Genomic DNA, 18541 nt, shown 5'->3' with positions numbered 1-18541 from the left:
TATTTACCCGGTCGTGTTCTTGTTTTCATTCCCTAAAAATTACCCGGATGGGGTTTTAGGAGAATGGGGGAAATTTTGCTTTTTTTTTGGTGGGGGAGTACAAACAAACTGCTTTTACTTCAGAATACAGTTCAGTTTGTTTAGTGGAATTTAGCACAACTGGACGCTAAATTCCACTAAGCTCAAGACAGTGGATGAATCATGCCAAAGCACAGCTTTATCTGATTTCCTCCGTTCCTCGATATATTCGTGTCTGTTCAGGTTTATTCAGTGGTCGAAGTGAGACGGTTTGCGGTGGTATGCCATACCACCCCTAGTTTTCCAGTAATGAAGACATATCGCCTCTGGTTTTTCGGTGATCAAGACATACCGTCACTGGAAAGTAGATGCTAATATACAATATTTTTAATAAATCCATTTTTACACACAGTAATTGACGAATAGCTTTGCCCGTCAAAGATTTTAACCCAACATTTTTATTTTCTTTTTCCTAATACTTTTATTTTGTTTTTAAACTGAGATGTATACAAAGAAGTTCATCCCTTGCTCCTACGCAAGTGTTCATGTTGGTTGTGTTTAAGGTAGCCAACCGTCCGGTATTTTGCCGCACAATTCGGTTTTTGACTTCCTTGTCCGGTGTAAGCTCAAAACCGGACGTTAAATGTCCGGTAATTTTTCATCTTACTAGTCTTATTCTATGTTCTATTCGGATATTTTGGAGTGACGAAAGGAATCGTTAGTTGATGAACATGTTTAAAGCAGAGCTTATAATTCTCCGTGATATCGACCTGTTGAGCGCGGAATTTGCTTAAGAGTTGAAGGCAGGACAATTTACTGAACATAACAAAACTGTCAACAAAAGTACATTTTGAAGAGTGCAGCTAGCACTGCTTCATTCTCAGCTACATCTTCCGATTAAATAATACATCCAGATCCAGTAAAAATATGTAGGCATTCTGAGACATTACCAATCCCAGCGTAGCTGTGAGACTTATTTTTCAAGTATATTTTGTGCATGTCATAATTGTATTGCAAATTATATTTGGTTTTCTGTTTTATATACGATGTATTATTGATGGTAGACTATAAAAATTACATGTGCCAACTTAACCGAAATTGAAATAAGTAAATTTAATAAATGTTTCAAAAGAAACGAAAGTTATTAAATTCGAACTCTAAATCGCTCAATTTCACGTGAAGTAACCACTTTCAGGTTGTTCACATTTTTAACAAACAATTATGTCGTAATCTTAAGACTGCACCCAGGAGGTGTCCAATATTTCCGTTTTCAAATGTTGGCAACCCTAGTTGTGCTGGTTGCACATAAGAGCCACATGACAGAAAGGAATGAATCATGGGCCATGGGCCCAATCCAAACGAAAGGCAGTGTATTGAAGATGTGACTCGTTTAAACTGAGATCGGAAAGTATTATTATGAATTCAGCGGAATTCTTTTGTTACAATTATAAAAGAAATACATAACTGAGTCCGGTATTTAGAAGAAAAATATAGTTTAAGGAATGAAAAACTCTTGTTTTGCTTAAGCGTTTTATGTTAAATCTTTGCTTTCGTTTGTTGTTTTATATTAAGCGTTTTACATTTTGTTATGCCATATATTCAATTGTTTCTTGCCTTAATGCATATAATCGTAGTACGTGTGTATCCTCTTGCCTTAATACATATAATTGCCGTGTTTTGAGCATAGGTGGATTTAGGGGTTATCTGCTGTGGGGGCGGACCTTCCTGAGGTCTGGAATAACCCTCAGTCGAGTAGCAGGTTTGCAAATTCTCTCGCGGGAAACTGTTTAAAATTGTCAATATAAAAGTTCGGTTTTTGGTCTTTTCATGTATAATTTTCTATAATACAAGATAAAGGGATATTTTTTATTATTCTCAGAAGCTTGGGGGCGGGGACAAAGTCTCCATGTCCCCCGAAACTACGGAGAAACTCTTTCATGGTTTTGAGTCACTTTGTAAATAGAAGTGCAATCTTTTAGGCAACATACACTCATTGCATTTCAACATTTAGATAGACGGTATGTCGAGTCAAAATGGTAATAAAACATACCGCCTCTGCTTTTTTCCCACTTCGACCACTGGGTTTATTCGGATGAAAATATTCCTTGCGCCACAAACAACTGAATGTTGAGGGGCCTTGCAGAACAGATGATACGGTATTTGTATGCAGTAAGGCAGCGAAAGTACTTCTTTCCTAGAAAATGCAGGGTTGAGAATAATGTACTTTAAATCTTACTTGGAAATCTGCAGAAAGTAGGAAACAGGCCGTTCCGTCTATTCCATGGAGAAATGGCCGCTGCTGGGGAGTTAAAGTTGAATGAACCCACTTTTGGTCGGAACAAATAGTTCAGGACAAGATGTAACTTGGGCTTACTTATCCTGAGGCATCCGTTGCTTGATATCAAAATGGAAAAAAATGTGATGTGTGAATACATTTCTTTCCTTTTACAGGCTTACAATTGACTTTCATTTGAATTATCCCAAAATCAACAAATGTTGCGCCAAATAATGGGATTCATATACACTGCAAGATATTTGGTTAGTATTTACTGCGCGAGCAATATAAAAATATTAATCCTTTAACGAAACAAGAAATGATCCATTTACTTCTTTACACGAATCGCTTAGGTAGTTTCAATTATTGAATATTTTTGCGTTAGTTTTTCTGTGATGGCGAGTTTCTTTGATTAATATTTAACCGCTATTCGTACATCCATTTGTATTGATTTTACAGCTATTGAACAACACCATTAGCAATATTTTGACACACTCACAGCTCCTAAACTAGTCGGTCTCGGGTCTTGTTTATTAGGACGGTTTTCTTCCAGTGGTGCAAGGAGTCACGTTGCGAAGTTTGATATATTCCAAAAGGGTGGCATACAAGTAGATTTCATTTTATTTCATTACTGTGCTAGAATTTCTTTCGGCACCTGTCTGAAAATCTTAAATTTAAGATTCATTATGAAAATCGTATAGATTATTTCGTATGAAATTCCCCAGGATCGAACACAAGATGGGTTTGAGTTGTGTGCAGATTTTTCTGAATAAGAGAAGGAAGCATGATCTTAATGAAACATACGTTTACGAAACTTATTAAATAATTGTCATGAAGTATGACATCATTTGGTTGCTCTATAGTAAATCTAGTATGTTTTTTTTTTTTTTTTTAAATCTTGATTCCAGCAGTGTTTCGTACATCTTTTTAGCTCATCGTAATGAAACCACGTAACCTTTGAAAATATTGCTAATGATGCTAATTTTCAACTTTTTTGTCTTCATTCACACATTCAAGATTGACGAATGAAATTTTCATCGTGTTTTATGATAGCAGTTTCTTTGTCAGTTAAGAACAGGAATATCTTATATTTGCGTAGTTTCAAACCTGCATAGATCTCTAGCGTAGGGGATATTGTGGGAAAAAATCAATTAATCCTTATTTGGAGTCACTCTTTTGTCCATTTATATTTGTCTGTGATTGTCATAATAATTGTTGCTGATAATTTTGGCCATGATCTCAGATTCTTATGCATTCTTTCAGTCTTACACTTAGATTACTTTCGTGATTTTTAGGTAAATCAATTATAATCCAGAGTTCCTACTGATCAAGAAAATCAGGGAAGTCAGGGAAAACTCAGGAAAAAAGATGCAGTCAAGGAAACTCAGGGAAAAAAACTGGAAATCAGGGAAAGTCAGGGCAGTTTTACAAGATATATTCTTTCTAACATTAAGTGTACACCAATTTCAGCTGAGCCAACCATTATAATACCTATTTTGTTTTTATTACTATTTTTTTAGTGCTGTACGTATGAGTAATTTATTACAATTTGTCTCTTTAAAAGTTCTCATATATAAATATTCACAGTTATTTATTCATTATTTGTATGTCAACGTCATCCGATACTGTCATGAGAGTCAGGGAATTTCCTACCAAAGGTCAGAAAAAGTCAGGGGGAAGTCAGGGAAATAGATTTCTCCAGATCAGTAGGAACCTTGTAATCACTTATTTATTTCCAGTCCTAGATTTATCTAGAAGGCGATTTTGTACTGGAAACAATAATGGTGGAAGGGAATACTGGTATTAGGAAAGAAGTGCAACGTAACTTTACTACCTCTCTCATTTACTTGGTATAGCTGAGAGAAACCTCGAAAAAAAAATCTGCCAGTACGACTGCCTCCAGAATTCGAATAGGAAGTAGACAAGAATTCGATTAGTAGAAAGAGCGCTGACGGTTTGTGTACAGTAGCTCGATTTTATTTCCTGCCAAAATGATACATATACGAGGTTTACCTTATATGTTCTTAGATTTAATTGTAGTTTCTCGTCTTAACTTATTAATGATAGGTGGCAGAATGCCCTTTCATGAGATCACTATTTCGATTTTTTTTCTATCTTATAAAGTGAACCTTTAATAAAGTAACCATAAACAATTACGATGGCAGACTTAAAAAAAAAAAAAAAAAAACATTGTTTGCATTATATCAAAACCACAAATATGCAAAATGCTGGTTTCAAGACAGATGCGTTTAAAGATTCTAGCTCATTAAAATTCGAGAATCAGTCACTTTGGACTCACAACTTGTTTAAAAGGACTGATAGAGCAGAGGTAAAGATTTCCTCCCCGCTCCAGACACACTGAAGTGTTTCTCTAGCCTTATTTAAGCGAACTGTGAATCTTCAAACGCAAGTGTCGTAATTAAAACTTGTAGTTTTTAGATCCAGGTTTTGCACACTGCCGATGATATACCCGTGTGAGGAAATTTTGCTACACTTTGTTAATCTTAATTGTGATATTTGCAGAATAATGAAATCTGCAACTCACGCTTAACTATTTTAAGTGTACAAATGACAGTTGTAAGTGTTTACTAAACCAATTGAAGAACTCAATTCCAAAAGAGCCTGTCAAAAAAGTAAGTTTTTCAGAAGATGATATTTTGTGTCTGTTTCTATCATTCTATTTCTGTGAAAGAAAAGTAATCTACTTTAAAAAAATGTGATTGCTTACTTTCGTAAGATAACGGTGAAATTATCATCTATAGCAAGAGTTATATAAGCGTTTTTAGGCATGAGTCAGAAAATAACTTCAGACATTTTGGAAAACAACACTGTTTTCTTTTGCCTACAATTAATTTGATTTGTGGAATTATGGCATGAAATCCAGTTTAATATACGGAGATGCAGAAGTGGAACTTAATAGAACCAGTATCTCAAAATTGACAAAAATTGACTTAGGCTTTTTTGGAATCCACCCCTTCAATGGTTATGGTTTAACACTCCATAAGGCGCTGTTTAATTGGGTGCGAACTGAGTCGAATCAAATCGATTGATAGATATCATGATGTATGGATTCTCAATTTTTGCACCATCTTGTCATTTAATTGATCATAAAGATTGTCAAACTGTAACCTCTGATAGAATTCTAGTGCTCTTGCATACTTAAGTAAAATAACTTTTAAAACCAAAAGAGCTGTAAAATTAAAACAAGAAAAGCTGTAAAATAGTTATGATCTAATTTACAAGATCACTAAAATATGTTTAGTTTCCTATTTAAGATGTATAGTGTAAAAGAGACCGTGGAAGAAACATTTCCAGACCCTAACCTAAAGAATTAAAGAAAAGCCCTGTTAGTTCTGCCGATAGGCACAATAATTAATAACAACAGTAGTGTCATTAAAGGATGTATAATATACTCGTAGTTCAGTTTTATAAGATGTGCGATTACCGCAAAGCTTCCGGTATTTATTTCAGCAACAATATATGAAACAAGACAACGGATAAATAATTCATTTAGTCTTATTTCCAGAGTTCTATAAAAGAAGGTTTAACGGTCATTAGCGTCTATTACTTACATTTTAGTATACTTCCCATATTGCGGATCATGGCATGGTACCAGGGTTTGCAGTATAACATGCACGGAAAGCTTTTATATATTAAAAAGGTAAGGAAGAAAGTTTTGTCGGTTTTTGTGGAGATCTATGTTCAATTGGCCTTCACACCGTGAGTTGAATGCGAATGGAGATAAGGCAAAGGCCAGTTGTTGGTGTGGGTATATCCAACATACTATCTGGTTGTGGGAATTGAGTTACACCGTGAACTTGCGTAAGGACAGAGTGAACATATGACCTCCACAGAGCGTCATAAAACCGTGTATGCTGTACGAGTTCAAAATGGAGTCAAACACCGCTGAAGCGGAGGATATGCCAGGCCTTTGGTGAGGGTGTCATGACTACGCGAACAGTGCAGCAGTGGTTTAATAAGTTTAAGGACGATGACGAAACACTCGAAGACGCATCACGTACCGAAAAACATATGTACAAAATGAAGATCTTCAGGCAGTAGTTGAGGCGAACAGTGGCCAGACATGTGAGGAACTGGGACTACAATTCAGTGTGAGTAGAGAAACCATTCGGCAGCACCTCCATTAACTTGGGAAGCACTACAAATTGGGTCGATGGGTCCCACATGATTTGACTCCGGGCCAGAAGGCAACGCGAGCTGACACTTGTATTTCTTTGATGTCTCGTCCGAGGAAGGAGCCATTTCAGGACAGGGTGTTGACATGTGATGAGAAGTGGGTCCTGTACGAAGTTCCACTGCACCGTCATCATTGGTTAGCATCCGATGAACCGTTCCAAAACAGCTGAAACCAGCACTGTGTCAGAAGAAGGTCCTCCTGTGTGTTTAGTAGACTGCTCGCGGCATCGTGCATCGGGAACTGCTACCATTGGTCAGAGCATCAGTTCAACTGTATATTGTCAGCAGTTGAGTCGTGTTCAAGAAAAACTCGAAGCTTTGGTTTCAGCACTTCTGAATCGCAAAGGGGTCCTCCTGTTTCAGGACAACACTAAACCCCACGTGGCTAGGATGAGCCGGGACACCATTCTACTCCTTGCATGGAAAACACTATTGCATCCACCATACTCCCCGACATTGCATCGTCCGATTATCACCTGTTCCATTCCTTGGACAATTACCTTAGAGGACGCCAGTTCAAATCCCTAGTAGAAGTGCAGAATGCACTTGGCTACCTTATTCGTTTCACGGCCCACCAAGTTCTACCGCGATGGAATCCATGACCTTCCAGAACGTCGGCAGAAGATCGTCAATGCTGATGGGGACTACTTTTGATCTCCAAATACGTTTTAGGTGACATCGTTGCTCGAAGATGGTGGGTGAAAAAGCGATAGAACTTTTCTTGGTAACCTTTATACAAAGACTTGTTTCCCCAAGTCTTCGGCTCGTCTGCAAATTACTGCAGGCGAGCGACAAATCTCGCCATCAGGGAGGGGGCACGGTGACTCGGTGGTAGAGCGCGTACCTCTGGTTGTGTAGTCGCTGGTTCGATCCCCAGCCTAGTATGTGGTGCCCGTGGGTGTGCTCGGGTACTACCGTTTCCTCCCACTTTCATATTCCACCAATTCTTTCATCATCATTCACTTTCTTTAATCATCGTCTCCTTGATCCTAGCAGGCATATCGTGGGACGTTAAACTCAAAGATTTCATTTAATTTTTCTTGCCATCAGGTAAAGGGCAGTGCAGCTAACGACAACCATTAGCCTGATTGAACTGTTGTGAATTAGCATGATTGAAAGATTGAGGCGCCTTGCATTTACATTTATATAAATATTTCCTCCAAGATGTTTATGCAACCTGTAACTCTTGAATGTTTTGAGGTTTGTGTAGTAGCGTTACTCACAGACTGATATGTTCTTGATTTACAGTAAGGATGTTGCTTCAGTTCTGCAACTATGAATATACCTCATTCTTGAAGCAGCTTCGTAGTGAATGACCAAATATTAATACTTTCCATTGGATTAGCATCAAGTGACTGTGAAGGCTAAGTCTTATTGTCTTCCATTGATTACACAAGTGACTGTGGCGTTTGAGATCGTTGCTTCCTCCAGTGTATGTGTAGGTGTACTGCTTAAAAATAGGTTCCAACTCATTGGCCTAGTAGGGCTAGGCGAGATTATTAAGCCAATAGAGAAGGAGAAAGATATGCGGATCCTTTCTCTTGTGGTTTTGAGTATTTGAAGTGAACGAATTGGTTCAGAATTGAGATTTAAGGTATTACACTTACATGTACACTAGAGTAAGGCGATGACTACATTATCCAGATAGTCACTTGCACATGTCAAATAAATATTTGTGCAGTTTTCTTTCATATTTTCTCGTTTAATATATTCCACTACTAAATTTAATGGTCATAATATCTTACATATTTGATTTTATTTATAGGCAATAAAGTTTATTATTGTCCTGGTGTGAGAAATATTTTCTTTAAATACCTTGACAATTACACTGTTCTTTTTATTGCTATTCTTCGAATCGTGCTGCGCCTTTTGGAGTAAATATCGTCTTACATATTTCTTTAGTCTTGTCTTGCTCACTTGGGCATATTTACAGGCGCTTTACATATACCCTTGGATTTGGCATGCCTACCAAGGTGCGTCAACATTACACCATCAGTTGTCTTTACACAGTGAACTCTCGGCTCTTACAGTTGTTCTGAATCTAGAAAATTTTGATTATAAAGCGGCAGATAAAGTAGGGTAAAAGGTTCGAAATTTTTAAAAGCTTTGAAACGAACAAATTGTAGATGTTTTCTCTTTGCTAAACAAAGTGGGAAATTGGATACAATGGCGTAGAGCTATAGCGATCGCCTCTGCCACATTAAAATTCCTAGTTCGATTCTACATTATGTGAGTAGACAAGATAATTTCTCAAGTTTTTGGGGAAGTTCTCACTATCTCTGATTCGCCAGTTTTTCCACAATTAATTCACTTGCCTTCACCATCCATTTTCTTTACGTGACCGTGGAATGCTAAACTAAGTATATTATATATTCAGAGAACTTGTCATTTAAATCAAAATTAATTTGAAGAAATTTTTTGTCCTTGATGACATTTTGAACCGCAATTTCTTTTTCGATTAGTTTAAATGACTGGAATATATATATAATTGTTAAAGAGAATTGTAAAGTTTAATATTTTTTATTTATATTTTAGAAAAAACTAAAAAATATGCGATATAAAAATATGTGTTATTTACTTTAGTGTTACTTTTGATATAATTTAATTAAGTATACAAAATAGTAAAGGAGCTGTGATAGGTCCGTGGTACAGCACTCACTCCTGTCGCATGGGTTTTTTGGTTCGATCCCAGCTCTTCTCAAGTGATCTTTGTGGTGGATAGACATCATCTGTTCCCTCCCACGTTATTCATCATACCATTTCTTATATTTTCATCATTAGTACTGTCTCCGTTAACGTCGGTGCATAATTATGGGACGTTAAACTTAAAAAAAAAAGAAAAACGAAAAATACAAAAAATTGAAAATAGATTACAAAACTTATATATTCATACTTGTGTGGATGAAACCAGTATTTAAGTATATTATGTTTATACAGAAATAATAATACTAATAATATTTTGAACAATACTAAATGTAACACTGGAGAGCTGAATTTGTGATTTTTTTTTTCCTTTCGTTTCTAGTGTGATGTCTACACGTCAGCAACACAGCAAAAGATTCAACTTCGTACTTTCCTCGGGTGCATGCTTCTTCAATTATTCAGATTACTTGCTACGTTAACATGGTCTGAAATGTTGTAGAAAGTAGAAAACAAGCTGTGTGAAAAAGCACTCTTTTCTTGTTAAAGCGAATAAACAATATGTTTCCTTGTCTTAAAACTGGATTAAACTACTATATTTGTGTCAACCTTTAAATATAGAGCAGTGTGAGGCAGTAGTAGAAAATAAATATATAAAATATGTTCAAATTAAGCAGAATTTACTCGAGATGTTTTCTGCTAATTAGCTACTGCAAAATGCATCTAGTCTGTTGTTTACGAAGGTTATTATTTTGTTCCAGGTGCGCAAGATAGGTGGTGGTGGTTTTGGGGAGATTTACGAGGGCCTTGATCTCGTTACTAAAGAACAAGTGGCACTGAAAGTCGAATCTGCGCGTCAACCAAAGCAGGTGCTTAAAATGGAAGTAGCGGTCCTCAAGAAACTCCAAGGTAAGAGGAAAATAGTACATTTCTTTAAACTTATTTCCCATAACATTCAAAAGAAGCGTGTTGCTAGTGGCTCTGATAAGGATAATTTAAATGCAACCAAAATATAAAGATTTTAGTTTACTGTTCTAAATACACGTTTTTTTCATATATTCGCTAAATGCGCCTAGTTCAATAACAATGTGCATCTTTATTCGAATAGGATGTCTATAAAGTTTGGTATCTGACAGAATTGATAAACACCACTATATTTAAATGCAAGATATGCTCCATGTGTTCACTTTCTACCGTTGCCAATACACTTCCTTCAGCGTTCCATCTGTTTCCTTGAATTCTTTTCAACATGTTGATACGGTGCAGTGGCTTCTTTCTCTTGGATGATTCAGTCCCCGGAGTTTTTACAGCATAACTTCAAATTTCAAAATTATTCTTAAGGTGAAAATTCATGAGAGTGATGTCAAGTGATGGTGGTACTCATTCCACTAGCTCTCTTCTGCGTCATTTAGTCGGTGGTCTACGATTTCTGTATAATGAGGTGGCGCTATTGGCTGTAGTGACTTTATAAGTCATTCTGTTATGTTGAATTTGTATCTGTAAGGTCTTCTTTAGCCTCAGCGAATGTTAATTCTCGGTTGGTCAGATTACAATTTAAGGTTTCTTTCGGGCAGGATACAGTGGCTGCTAAACTTTTTTCAGGTGCAAAACCAAATCAGATATCTATTGAAAAGGCATCAAGATATTTAAAACTTTTATTTTATAATTGTTTTCTTCCTGAAATTGCTCAATATGCGACACATACTTTAAAAAATTACGAAGTGTGACAATTAAGTTCGCGAACTTGCCACTGTGGCTGACGGCAGCACTATACAAGCTGTTTTGTATTTTTCCAAAAGCCTGCTATTTATCTTAGAGCAGTACTTGCATTGATGCATGACGGGTTTCGTGCTGAGTGGCGTGCATTATTATTTGCACTTGCGTTTGTGTGCTGTCATGAAAATGTCAGCTGGAGTTTGAGCAACGAACAAATGTGAAATTTTCGGTGAAGCTGGGAAAGAAGAGAATGAAATACAGAAATGTTAGAGCAGGTGTACGGCGAGAATACCAATGAAAAAAGTAATGGTCTACAAATAGTTAACAATTTTCTGAAAGGAAGGAACAAGTGACTGATGACGAGAATGGACGGCCTATAACGAGTCGAACAGACGAAAACATTGCCCAAGTTTGTAAATTGTGCTTGCAAATCACTGACTCTGTGATTCATAGCAGACCAATTGAACATTGATAGAGAAACTGTGCCGAAAATTTTAGCTGAGTGTGTGCCAAAATGGACTAAAACCTCACAAATAAACAAAACCAAAGGAGGATCGAAGTGTGCACAGACCTGTTGGAGAGGCAAAACAAAGTTTTGGTCCGAATAATCACAGATGATGAAAGCTGGGTCTTCGCATATGATCCTGAAACAAGGCAACAAAATGTCCAATTGGATATTTGACCCAACCGAAAAATTTCCGGCAATCAAAATTACAAATCAAAACGATATTTTTTTGATATACGTGTTATCATTTACCATGAGTTTGCACCACGAAGTCAAACAATCAATGAAGTGTACTTTGGGAGTGTTGCAAATATTGTGTTAGAAGATGAGATGCAAACGACCAGAACTTTTGACGAGAAACTCATGGCTTTTCTATCATGAAAATGCACCTGCTCACACGGCAGCGTTCATGCGGAAATTTTTTTCTTTACCAGAAAATAAATTATGGTAGACCATCCACCATACTCACTTGATATCGCCCCCAATGACTTTTTTCTTTACCCAAGGACCAAAACAATGTTCAAGGAAGGCGTTTTGATGACATTGATGTTAATACGACGGCAGCTCTGAATGTCATCGCAGAAATAGTGTTCCAAAAATGCTCCCAAGGATGGAGCAGACGCTGGAGAGTACCACCTCAAGGGAAGTGAGTACTTTGTAGGTAATTACACCAGTATAGAGTTCTATAGCACATGTAATAGAACGAGTTGGAAAACTTAATTATCAGACTTCATATATCACCGCCATCGCTACTTTAATACATTATAATTTTAAGAAAGAAAAAATAAAACGCCAAACAATATAGGCCTATAAGAAGAGTCATCAATAAATGGATATCGGAAAAAAGTATATGAGGAAAAATGTTTGGCTTTGGACGATTTCATTTGAAAATTGCACTGCTTCCTCATCCCTAAGTCAATATGCGCTTAATTTATTACTCCTAATTAATGTAATTTAATAATAAACAACAATTATCATTCGGAACGTAACATCTTGCTGGATGTACATTTTATTCTCATACAAAATAAATATATGGTATCCGTCTTATCTGTCTTTTGAAACAGCATCATGTTTTATTATCGCATTGTATTGTAATTTACAAAAGTGGTCAAACAGGGACAAAGTTGAGAGGCGGAAAAATGTGTAAAGAGCATAACAACACCTATTACTTTCGTTTCTGGCTTTTGGGACTTGAAGTAGCTACGTACTATGAAGTGAAGTTTCGAATTTCCTTACAATGCACGATGGAAGTGTCACATTTGCGGACTTGAACGTGGAATTTCATTCACGATGGAAGTGTATCACGTTTGCGGAGTTGAACGTGGAATTTCGTTCAACTCCAAGAGTTGAGTATGTAAACTAGGGATGGACAAAATTTTCTGGAATCGGAAATTTCACTTTCCGGAATCCAGATAAAATTTGGATTTTTTCCGAAATGCGGAATTTTCCGATTTCACTTTGTGGATTCCAGAAAGTAAAAATTCCGGAATTGGCTATCCCTAATGTAAACCATGCAAGAATGGAATAGCTTTAAATATTTTTTTCTTTTAAAATACTCATAAATAAATATGTGTGTCCTTCCATGAACATAGATTCATAGTCTTAAATACTTTCTCTTTCAAATGTAATACAATGTCGTCTCTTAGATGTGTTTGAGAATTCATGTGGATGGGAGTAAAAACAATTTTTAGTAAATACTATGGAAAAGCAATTCATTTTTTCATAATGAAAGTATTATTATTATTATTATTATTATTATTATTATTATTATTATTATTATTATTATTATTATTATTATTATTATTATTATTATTATTATTATTATTATTATTATTATTATTATCATCCACTACTTGCACCATAAATAAATATGAAGTTAAATTTAAAAAAAATATTTCTGATGTTGGACAATATAGACGGTTTTATTATTGCATATGTAGTTTGCTCATATTTTATAATTGTTGGACAAACGAAGAAATAATTAACTTTGGCTGGTATCCAATTCAGTGCTGCAGCATCACCCAGTCCCACTTGGGTTGTGGTAATAAATCCATCAGAGAGACTGGGCGCAGTGAGAGAGAATAATTCCCTGAAAACAACGTTCTACAAACTGGGAAGGGAAAGAATGGCTATTGCGGATGGTCGTGAAGTGGCCCATTTCTGTGACTATTTTTTTTTTTCGTAAACCCTATTTCCTCTAGAGGGTTGTACAGGGTATTATGTTTTAGCTGTTATATTATGTTCCAATGAGGATTAGACGAGGCTAGAAAAAATATTTAAATTTAAATTAAAAGACTGTTGCACACATGTTTGAATAGCTTTAGTCAATTTTCCTTACTGTAAGATCTATATTCGTAATCTGTAGAGATCGGATCTTTAGGTAGAAACCTATTTTTTTCCCCTTAGCTCAGAATGAAAAAGGTTTTGTGACAAATTAAAGCACTAGCACAAACTTTTATTTTGCCTAAAATGCCTATTTGAACGTTAGATCCTATTTTTTGCCTATTTTGCGTAAACAAAGGTTAAACGCGAGAAAACCACTAGAAAATTTGGTGGAAGATGCTTATAGCGTTAGTGCTTCCAAATAGTTGATGAATGATTCTTCTATCCCTAATGATATGGCATATATCCGCTTGCACTACACATTTCTTCTTCGGGTTATTGCAAAATTAGAGGCTTTGGAAATACCACTTTCGAAGAATATTGAACTTATTCAAGAAGTAAAGCAAAAAGTCGTGGAGCTGGAGAGAAAGTGAAGGTAAAAGTTGAAAGTGTATTGGAAAAGAATTAGGACTCAAGAGTTTGTGTGCAGCAGCAGATATTTTGGCTGGGAAACAAAATGAATACAAATGCGAAATATCAATCGAACATGTACCCAAGTTTGAAGTTTACCCCCATCACGTCAGTTGATGTTGAACGTTCATTCTCTGCGTACAAACTCATCCTCGCCAACAAGAACAAACGCCACTGTTTCACCATAGAAAACATGGGAAAAGTGCTTATTATTTACTGTGAGGCCAATTACGGCTTATGTGGTGTGCAGAAATGTGAAGGTGAGTTTTGTACTGAAGATTATCTACAAACATATAGTTTTATTGAGAATTCTTTTTTTCATCAATATTTCAATATTGAGCAGGTTAAAACGTAAGGTAATATAACGTGTGTGCGTGCATTTCTGTATCTTAAAGTTTGTATTCAGATCTTAATGCATCATTCCATTCAAAAATGAGTATCTTTCTTTTAAGAACCTATTTTTCCATTTTTAATGCCTAATTTAATAGTTTTGGCGCCTATTTTAGGCACCTAAAACATACTTTCTTAGAACCTAAAAATCCGATGCCTAGTAATCTGTTTGTTTTGATTGCTTTACATCAAAGTTTACTTGAACATTTGTCCTAAACTTCAGTACTTCAGATATTGACTTTTGAGGTTCTCAGATACCATCAAAAATTTCACTCGTAATGGGAAAGGGGGAACTTTGTATAATATTCATATTTCTGATTCTTCATTGGGAAAATGTCGAGTATGAGGTTTAGCTTAAGTTGAAGGGGTGAAATTCGGTATATAAACTCATAATATCATAAAAATAACTGACAACGTGTTTCAACATTTTCGAAAATTGTGCTCCTAAAAGAAGCAATCGAGTTAATTCTACAATATTAAAATTACTGATTTGATGTTTATAAAATGTCCATAGTGAGGATCTGGTTAAGTTGGTGGTATGAAATTCGGTATATAAACTACTCATTAAAAAGAGCGAATAGATGTGTCAGCGTTTTCGAAAATAGCGCTTCTAAAAAGAGCAGGGGGAGAATTTCTACAATATTCAAGTGTTCTATTTATTAAACCTTACTCTTCGTGTGCGAAGAGCGGGCACTACCCCAGTGAATATTTCCTTTTCTATAAACATATTAAGAACTCTATCGAAATTAAAGCTCCCTCGTGGCTCTTTGGGTAACGTACTCATCCTTGACTCGGGAGACCCGGATTCAATTCCCGATGAAGTTCATGTGGTTCGGATTCTACGTTAAACTGTAAATCTACGTCTCATATAGCCTTGATGCTGAAAAAGACGCAAAATTCCAATACAACTAAACAAACAGTCTATTGCAGATGGTATTTTAGGTTTGATATTTATAAACAGACTGTCGGAAACTTTTGACATTTTACCAAGTAATACTTATTTCATAGGTACCGGTATAAAAAATTACACAATAAAATTATTTAAATTTTGAAGTATTTTAAATAAAGAAAAAAAAAGCAAGTGGGTGTCTAATACTGATCCAGGATGTGAGGAAGTCTTCGAAAATAAGTGAGAAACACATGGTAAAAAATCATCCATACATTCACATGATAAGAATCAACGAGAAGGTTTTCCCTTAGCTTTCACATCCCTGTGAGTCAACATCTATTTTTGCACATCCACAACGAAAGACTGGCCGTTCACTGCAGGTGTAAGTAATTACCAATATTTCACATTCAGTATTTCATATTCCTGTACTCTTTTATTATTTCCCCAGTGTAATGTTTCTCTACTTTTCCCACGGCAAATTATTTAAACATTTTACTAAATGTGCATACGATCCTAGAAAATTAACGTAGAAGTCTGCAATGTGCTGGAAATTTGTTATATATTGTGTTATTCCGACACAATTAAGAACGGAGACAAGACATTTTCGTGGATATCGGAATGGCCTTGAACAGTAACGACACTAGTCACCCTAGAGATTGCATAGGAGAATGTTTCGCTAGTGTTTTATTTGTAGTTATGTTTTTTTTTTGGGGGGGGGGTTGTTGCTGTTATTCCCTTTATTTTTATTTTATTTTGTCCTCCAAAAAGTTCCTATCAATAGACAAAAACTTTACATAATATAATAGAAAACATGCTTAGTAATCGTTTATATTTTACAAATAACCGTACAGTTTCAACGGGTAGCCTCAGTCATTATCAACGATGTTGAAGAAGCTTCCGCTGCAATTATATTATCTCTCGTAATATAAATTTGAACATTCCTGAGCTAACATTGCAGTGCATAGAAACCTATACTTAACTTGTATGTATGAAGAAAATGAAAAATTGTTCCATAAGAAAAAGAACGTCACAAGTGTATTTTGTACTATAGTTTTTTTTTTTTTTTTTAGTTTAACATCCCACGTTTATGCACCGAGGCTAAGGAGACGGTTATGATGAGATGGATGATAACAGTGGAATGAAGCGAATGTGAGGAAAATATACACGGGGTTTGTTCACCACAAAGTTCACTTGGCATGGGCTGGGATTGAACCACAGACCCCACGCGCCAGAGATGAACGCTCTACCACTAAACCATTGCAGCCCTTTTTGTACTATAATGATATCAACTGTAATGTCTATCCGAAAAAGACTAGTCAGCTGCATGCTTTTAGATTTTTCTGTTCTACTTGTATTAAACAAATAATTCATAAAATATATATATATATATATATATATATATATATATATATATATATTAATTTCAATCTCGTTAGAAAAATTGTGTTCTGGCTCATGTTGAAAAGAAGCAGCAACAAAAGAACTTCAAACCCATGTAACTGAAAGGTCAAAGTCAAACTCAAGATAACATTCGAATTGTCACATAAGGCGTTGTCACATTCGCCTTATTCTTACGTGATGCTTTAATGGCTAAACAATATATTAATACATAAATTATTAATTTCAAAGTGTATTATTGTTTGGCCTGGAATTAATTGCTACAATTGATACTTATAAAATATAAATGCTTACTAAACAAGTTTTTGATTATTGTTCAATTACGCGTTGACCTTTTTATGTAGTAACTTTACACGTTTACAGAACATCAAACTCGTTATTCTTCTCCCATTTAACCGGGATTTGTATTGTTAACAAGTAAAAAGATTAAAGAAAATTGTGTACCTTACCAGCTGGTTGCAATTGTATTTACTTTTCTCTTCTTGTGTATATACTGGACTGAACAGTAAGTTCGTAAATTTGATGAGTTTACCAGAGTTCTTGTCACTTTCATCGCGTGAAGATGGTTTTCATCTTCTAATATACCCCAAAATGATGTATATAATATCTAAATGTAAGCGAAATAATAATCTCGTTACGGTTAAATTAAATGTTAACCTCAATGTAGCAGATATGTTCCTTCTTCCTTCTTCAGCATGTTTCAAACAGTTTCGTAACATCGATTTCACTTTTAAACTTTTCCTCCTGTATCATGTTAGGAACATTGGATTGAAATTTGCAGAATCGAAAGGAAAGATGCATGTGGAATTGATCACGTTCGTCGATATCTTCGAAGCAGTAGACGACGGCGATATTCGTATTAATGTTTACTAATAACGTACGCGTGGAGTGAAGCGGATGAAATTGAGTTTGCATGAGATAGCACTAGCGAATCATCTAGAGAAGGGTATTTGAATTGTATGCAGACTGGGTACGTGATGTGCATATATAGATCCACTTGAATGCTCCATAATTGAAATCGTTTTCCGTTGGTATCTTATATTGATAATACGACAGTAATTCTGTGGCGAAATAGAACTTGCTACAAGATGTTTGCTAATCCGAATTCGATTCCAATTTGTAAGGGTTGTCATTTAAAAAACTTTTTTATTTCCATGTCTATAGCAAGATATACTTGTGTTTCTGTTATATTCTTCAATTCTCTATTGCGTAATGCAGCTAGTTCAGTAAGTGTAGGGAGGCAAGATGAATAAAATAAGCGTGAAGATTATTTTAAAATAAATTAGCTTTTGGTATTTTAAAATAAAATTAATTGGTGTCTTGTCTCCAATAGCGACTGCAAATGAAATGAACAAAGGAATTTGGCTTGATACTATATTTTTAGTTTTATATTTAGAATTCCTATTATTCTTTCAATGCCGAGACTAAGAACAGAAATCACGCAAAATGCTCATACTTTTAGCCGAACGTCCTGGAAAAGACCCTCGCGTTATGCATTGATTACGTACGTGGTTCGTAATGATCATGCACCAATAATTTCAACCGTTCATGATGTGATAGAACATAGTTCATATTCTAATACGTACCTATAAACCTGAAAATACAAAGTATCAAACCAAATGTATATCATGAAGTTTCACATGCTATTCGGGATGCGATTCATTCTGCATGAGTCAAAAATATGGCAGAATGCCAGTTACGCTAGGAGGGAGAACCGTCT

General features: G+C 35.5%; 1 protein-coding gene across 1 annotated transcript in view; it reads left to right on the top strand.

Annotated features, from left to right (window-relative positions):
• Asator (tau-tubulin kinase asator) overlaps positions 1 to 18541 on the top strand; it is a 348933-nt gene that overhangs the window by 182616 nt on the left and 147776 nt on the right. The window contains exon 3 of the mRNA XM_081728236.1: positions 9892 to 10039. Within this exon, the coding sequence (XP_081584362.1) occupies positions 9892 to 10039 (148 nt within the window). The remainder of the gene's footprint in view (positions 1 to 9891; positions 10040 to 18541) is intronic.

This window comes from Thermobia domestica, chromosome 10, assembly GCF_964235325.1.
Source record: "Thermobia domestica chromosome 10, izTheDome1.hap1.1, whole genome shotgun sequence".
In the NCBI taxonomy this organism is placed as follows: Eukaryota; Metazoa; Arthropoda; class Insecta; order Zygentoma; family Lepismatidae; genus Thermobia; species Thermobia domestica.
This window is presented reverse-complemented; position numbering and strand designations above follow the sequence as displayed.